Genomic DNA, 6,015 nt, shown 5'->3' on the forward strand with positions numbered 1-6,015 from the left:
TGTTTTGTAGAGTTAGAAAAACGTTTGTGGGTATCGTATCTGTTAAACCCTCAGGAGACACAACTCCTCCTACTAGGGATGCCTAAGAGGTTTAAAGGCTTGTTGCATACGCTAAATGCAATCGAGTTACCTACGAAAGTGGTTTAATTAACTTCTTGTTTGTTTTTATCTTTGTTTTCCTTTTGTTTTGCTCGAGGACTAGCAAAATCTAGGTTTGGGGGTATTTGATCGGTGCATAAATTACATATCATTTTGTACCCTTTTAACTTATGATTTGGTTATGTTTTTGAGTTAAACTTGTGCTTTTAATCCTTTTTGTGTTTATCTTTCAGTTCATTGAGCTTTAGGTAATAATGATGGCTTTAGAGAGCATAATTCATGCAATTCAAGCATGTTAAGGCCTAATTTGGATGAATGGATGAAGAGCTTAAAGACAAACTCATTTTGGCTACAGCCCCCTGCCAGTCCAGTTCCATAGGTCATATTGCAAGCTTTGTTTCAACAACCTACATAGCTCGAATGAGCCCACATTCTTCATGAACGTTGTTCCAATGGGTGTGTACTATAACATATCCAAAATTCAGCCCCATTGGATAAATCTGGAGTCCGTTACCTAGCAAACACAGAACCATGCTCAGGATGGATCTTATCAGCGCGGAAAGTGAGTTAGCAATTTGTTTCGTCCTTAACTTCTTCCTCCGACCTTGGATTGGCCCAAATAACATATGGCTGGAAAGAAGACATTCTGAACTTCAATTTCGAGTGCTTCAAGTCCTAATTTGATTAAGAGAAGCCCAAGTTGTAAGCCCTTGAAGTTGCTGGTCATGCTGACCTCAGCATGTGCTGGTTGGATGCTTGGTCATGGTGAGCTAGGTATGAGCTATCATTTCTGGTTGGAAGCTTGGTCATGGTGACATGAAGATGAGCTAGGGCTGCTGGTGGGATCTATTGGTGAAGTGCATCAACCAATTCAAGATTTTCTAATACAAGTGCATCACCCAATTTAGATTTTCTAATACAAGTGCATCAACCATTTCAGATTTTATAAAACAAGTGTTGTATGCATTAGCCATATTGAATTCAGATTTTCACTTCCCCTAGGCCTATAAATAGGGAAGTTCTCTAAGCTTGTAAACACACCCCAAGGGGGGGAGCTCTCAAGCACTTCTCTAGAGCTCCCTTCCCTTCTCTCCCTCAAATTCTCTTAGTTTCCCTTTGTAGTTCTCAATTGTTGTAATGAGATCATTCTACTAAATTTTCTTTCTTCTAAATTCTCAAACAATTCTCCCATCCTTCATCAAATTCTCTAAACTACTCAAACACTTTCTCCTCCCTTCTCCAAATTTCCCAAACACATTTCCCTTATCTTCCAAACATCTCCATGTCTCAAACACTTCACAAACACCTTTCTTTCCGTTCCAAAGTTCTCAAACATTCTCCAATTTTCCAAACACTTTCTCTTCCAAAATCCACAAAGTTCCCAAACACCACTTTCCTTACTCTTCCAATATTCTCTTCTTCAAGTCTCCATGTTCTTCAAACACTTCTCCACATTCCTTCATCAAATTCTCCAAATTTCTCAAACACATCTCTCTTCTCTTCTTCTAATCCTCAAAGCTCTCAAACACTTTCTTCTCCCTTCTCTTCTTCTAAATTCTCCAAACACTTCTCTATTCTCCTTCAAAGTTCTCCATGCTCTCAAACATGTCCCAAACACTTTCTCTTCCAAATTCCCAATGTTCTCAAACCTTCTCTTCCAAAATCCTCCAAGTTTCCAAACACTTTCTTCATCAAATTCTCCAAACACTTTCTCAAACAATTCTCTACTTCTACTTTCTTCTCCAAAAAGCCTCCATGTCCTTAACCACTTTTCCCAAACACTTCTCCTTTCTTCCTCAAATGCTCTCTTTAATGTTCTCCAAGTTGTAATTTATTTTTCTTAATGTACATTCTTTCTTCTTGTTTTGTTTCTTTTGTTTTCATTTATGTTTTGTAGGAAAACTGAGTTGGATCATTCAATCACCAATCCCTGTGGAATCGACCTCGCACTTACATATGCTAAACTACCAACGGCTCGTGCACTTGCGAGTATCACAAGTTGAGGATGCAACTGAATCCACTTTGGTGCAGCTGTATCTACGCAACACAAGGCAAAGGCAAGGCAAGGTTTGTCACTATTCACATGAATAGTGGTAGCTCTTGCCTTTTTTTTTTTTCCCACCTCGAAGGGCAAGAGCAATTACTATTCATTTTAATTTATTTTCTATTTTTTATACTTAAACCATTAATTTTGGTGTGGGAAGAGAAAAATATGACTTGGTATTTATATATAACAAAAATTCTGAAAATTTTGGTTATTTTATTTTGATTTTTTTCGTTGCTAACGTCATCAATGACGTCAGCAAACCTAGGCAAGATTTGCCTTTGGACATGCCCAGGTGTGTGGACCCCATCAACTGCCCCGTCTTGACGTTGCACACTGAAGCCAAATGCTGGGCCTAGGCCCCCTCCTGTCCGAGCAAAAGAGCAGCGCTGGAGGTGCTCTAAGAAGGAGAGAAACTCTTATGTAGTGGGGATAACACTTTTTGCTACTCCCATTATAAGTAAGTTTTTTTTACTTAGAATGAGGTGTTATTAGAGTATAAATCTCTTACCACTGAACTATGAACCGGTTGGCAATGAGGCTTCAAGAGTTAAATTTGTCATTTAAAGAAATTCTATTGATGATATCAACAATTTTTAGTTGGAAAATCAACATATATCTATTGTAATTTTCAAAATATCAAGTGGTTTGGTTAAAATACGAAAAAATCTCAAGATATTAATATAAGTCTACTACTTGCTCCTTGTTTTGGAAGGAAATATATGTGCAAAAGTAATTTATAAAAAACATAAAAAGAAAAACTTATACACATGGGAATAACGGAAGTATTTTCGTTAATATAGAGAACCTATAAAACAACTTAAACAAAGAGTTTTCTTATTTCGTTATTAATTTTTCTTCTTGTTGTAGTCCGAACCCAGTTTGTCAAACCCTTCGTCGCCTCAAACTCTCTCTCAATCTCTAGACATGGTGGCCTCGTCCTCATCGTTGTCCGTGTACTCCTCGGACTCCTCGTCGTCTTCGTCTGCGTCTCGCCGCCGACATCGTCGCCACCAACGTAGTCGCCGAGGCAAAGACAAAGATAAAGACAGAGATGCCCTGAAGATCCGTAAAAAGACCATTCGCTCCCACACTAAACGACGTCGCAGACACCGCCACCACTCCTCGTCTGATTCTTACTCTTCCTCCTCTCCTTCGGACTATTCCAGGTCTCCAAAAATTTAGAAAATGCTTTTGTTTTATATATATTTTTCTGGGCTGAGATGTTATATTTGTGATTTCTGGTGGCTTTTATTTCCTTTTCAATTTTGTCCCCTGTTTGATTGTGGATTAATCTTTGGAAGGGGTAGGAGGTTTTAGGGTTTTGAATTCTGACTAATTTTGAGTAACCCCGATTGGGGTTTATTCGGTGTTTAACATGGATGTGTAATTTATTGCAATTTAGTGCGTTGTGTAGTTTTTGTAGCTAACATTGTAAAGTTTCGAAAGGACCCAACTGGGGAAAATTAGCTTGTTTTCAGCTCAAAGTTAAGTTCTCTCGTTTTTTTCATTATATATATATAAAACATGTATGTCTCAGTTTATTCAAATCGATTATGAATTAAATTGTAGCATGGGTTTCGATCGGGAAGCTTAAGTTTTCAAAGAATAAGTAGTGGATTGTATTGAGGAAGTATGGACCTTGTGAGGTGCGTCAAACAGTATAACTGATAAGGACTAGATGCTAATGGAGCAAACATTTGGGTTTCTGAAGTGATTTGCATGTTTTGTTATGGGTTTTTCTGCTTTTTAGAAATTTAATTTGAAATGATTCTGTTACTGGGCAATGTGGTTTAGATGCAAGTTAGAAGATGTTCATAGGCTACTGCTCGATGGCTGTTTTTTTTAACATCCTTTGTTTATTGTTTATTGTCACAGTGATAGTTCTTCGGACAGTGAGCGTGAAACATCTAGTCAGTCAAAGAAGCGCAAGAAGAGTGACAGACAGAAGAAGGTGGGTGTTTGGCAATTCTTTACGACATAACGTTACATTTTCTGCTTGTGCCTTGTCTCATTCAATTACTCCTTTCCCCTCTAGAGCAAGGAAAAGGACCAGAGCAAGAGTCATCGCCGTAAACATCATAGGAGTAAACTCAAAGAGGTAGGCCAGTATGCTTTCTGTAGCTCTCTTGGCTTGATATGATTTTTTTGTTAGACTTTGTGTTAAGGCTGTTAATTCATTGTCCTTTCTAGACTTTGGCTTAAACAACATATTCATTGGAAACTCTGTGGCATTTGCTTGAATTGTTATACATGAATCGTGCTCAGATGCCAGACAGTAATAAACAATGTTAGAGAGTAAGAAAAGAAGTGGAAGTTGATTCATTGTTCAGTTAAAATTTGTGATTAGTTGATTCATTGTCTTTTCCAGACCATGGCTTAACTAAGATATATGTTGGCAACTCTATTGTGTTTGTTAATATTGTTATGGGTGCATCTTGATCCAGATTCGGAAAGTGAAATTTTTTTAGCATGACTAAAAAAAGTTAGAAAGATGCGCAATGGATATATTTTTCGTTTTTTTCAAACTTATGCATTTATGCTAGTTAAACTATGACACATACAGTTGACCAAAAAAAGACCATGACACATACACATGCACAATTTCTTGCATTCACAATGTTTTACATTGGATGCATATGATTTTATATACATCAATTGCTGAGGTGCTTATAGTACTTTCTGCCTGTTTTATGGATTGGCTCTTCGAAATTGGAGCTGGGGTCTGTGGCATGATGACTGGATGCTTGATTGGCTTGCCTGGATATTGTTTCTGGGTTGTGTTTTTCCTGGTAATGGGAGCCATATATAGAAGCAGCAGAATGAGAGAAATAGCAGCCCTGTTCAGCTTTCCAAGGTTTTCATTTAACTCTTGATAATTACATTCTCAACTTTTTCTGTATGTTTCATTTTGTGAAATAACATTCTGCTTTCTACAGTTCTTAGGGCGTGACAAAGATGATGGAGTTCGTCGTAGTGCTGTCTCTGGCAAAAAGGTAAGCATTTTTTTTGGGTAATATATATCTTGACTGTTTGCAAAGATTTATAAGAGATGTTAGGGGCATCTGCGACCATCTATCCTCCCTTGTGCTGGCTAGATTAAAAAAAAAAAGAAATTTTGTTCTTTGGTGTTGCAGATTCTATTGAAACTTGAGAAGACAAAGGAGGACAAAGCGGCTGAAAACAAAAGGAATGAACTGCTGAAGTTCTTAAATGCTAGTTTTGATTGATGTTGTGGAGTCCATGGAATCAACAAGTGAATGAAGGAAGTTGAGTTCCAGCTGCTTGCTTATCTTAAAGATTTTGAAGGATTTTCCATGAGGTCCAAGTTTAGTGTGGAGTCACATTTTATACTTGTGTTTCTGTTACCGGTGATGAATTTAAAACATTGTTAAATTAGAGTCATGGGCTAATTACCTTTGATTTGGGCGTTGTATTTTATTGAATTGGTACTGCCATTGCATATTAACTTATATCAAGGATTCACCATTAAGTTTTTAAGATGGTCAGTATGGCGAACTTGTTAACTCCCTTTCTTAACATTTTTAGCATTTCTTGTCCATGCTTATATTCTAGCACATAGGTCTTCTTGGAAACCTATTCTCTGTGAAAATTGTTTCCAGGATTACATTTGTGCGTAAATCAAAATAAAAATCCTTTCTGCTTGAACCTTCTCCTTAAAACCCATGGAGATGTGTTCCAATGTTTATTGGATAACATTTTGTTTTCTTAACCCATTTCAATATTTTGATTTTTGCCTTTCACCTGGAATGTTTTGTTGCTGTTACGATGATCTTTTATTTATTTATTGGCCGTTGATAATTTTTCTAGTGATTTTATATCAGTAAGCACGTACAAATATTTGGATCCCA

General features: G+C 37.1%; 1 protein-coding gene across 1 annotated transcript; it reads left to right on the forward strand.

Annotated features, from left to right (window-relative positions):
* Positions 1-2,977: 2,977 nt before the first annotated feature.
* LOC110746310 (uncharacterized) lies at positions 2,978-5,652 on the forward strand. Its single transcript, XM_021946521.2, has 6 exons — positions 2,978-3,312; positions 4,022-4,097; positions 4,182-4,244; positions 4,956-5,000; positions 5,083-5,139; positions 5,281-5,652. Exons 1-6 carry the CDS (start codon positions 3,071-3,073, stop codon positions 5,371-5,373), a joined length of 576 nt encoding a protein of 191 aa, XP_021802213.1. The 5' UTR covers positions 2,978-3,070; the 3' UTR covers positions 5,374-5,652.
* Positions 5,653-6,015: the final 363 nt, after the last annotated feature.

Source organism: Prunus avium, chromosome 8 (genome assembly GCF_965620075.1).
Source record: "Prunus avium chromosome 8, drPruAviu1.hap1.1, whole genome shotgun sequence".
Classification (NCBI taxonomy): domain Eukaryota; kingdom Viridiplantae; phylum Streptophyta; class Magnoliopsida; order Rosales; family Rosaceae; genus Prunus; species Prunus avium.

Coding starts and splice junctions, on each gene's coding strand:
- LOC110746310 (XM_021946521.2), top strand. CDS start 3,071: ATGGTGGCCTCGTCCTCATCGTTGTCCGTGTACTCCTCGGACTCCTCG. Junction 5,001..5,082: donor GCCCTGTTCAGCTTTCCAAG/GTTTTCATTTAA, acceptor TGCTTTCTACAG/TTCTTAGGGCGTGACAAAGA. Junction 5,140..5,280: donor GTGCTGTCTCTGGCAAAAAG/GTAAGCATTTTT, acceptor TTGGTGTTGCAG/ATTCTATTGAAACTTGAGAA.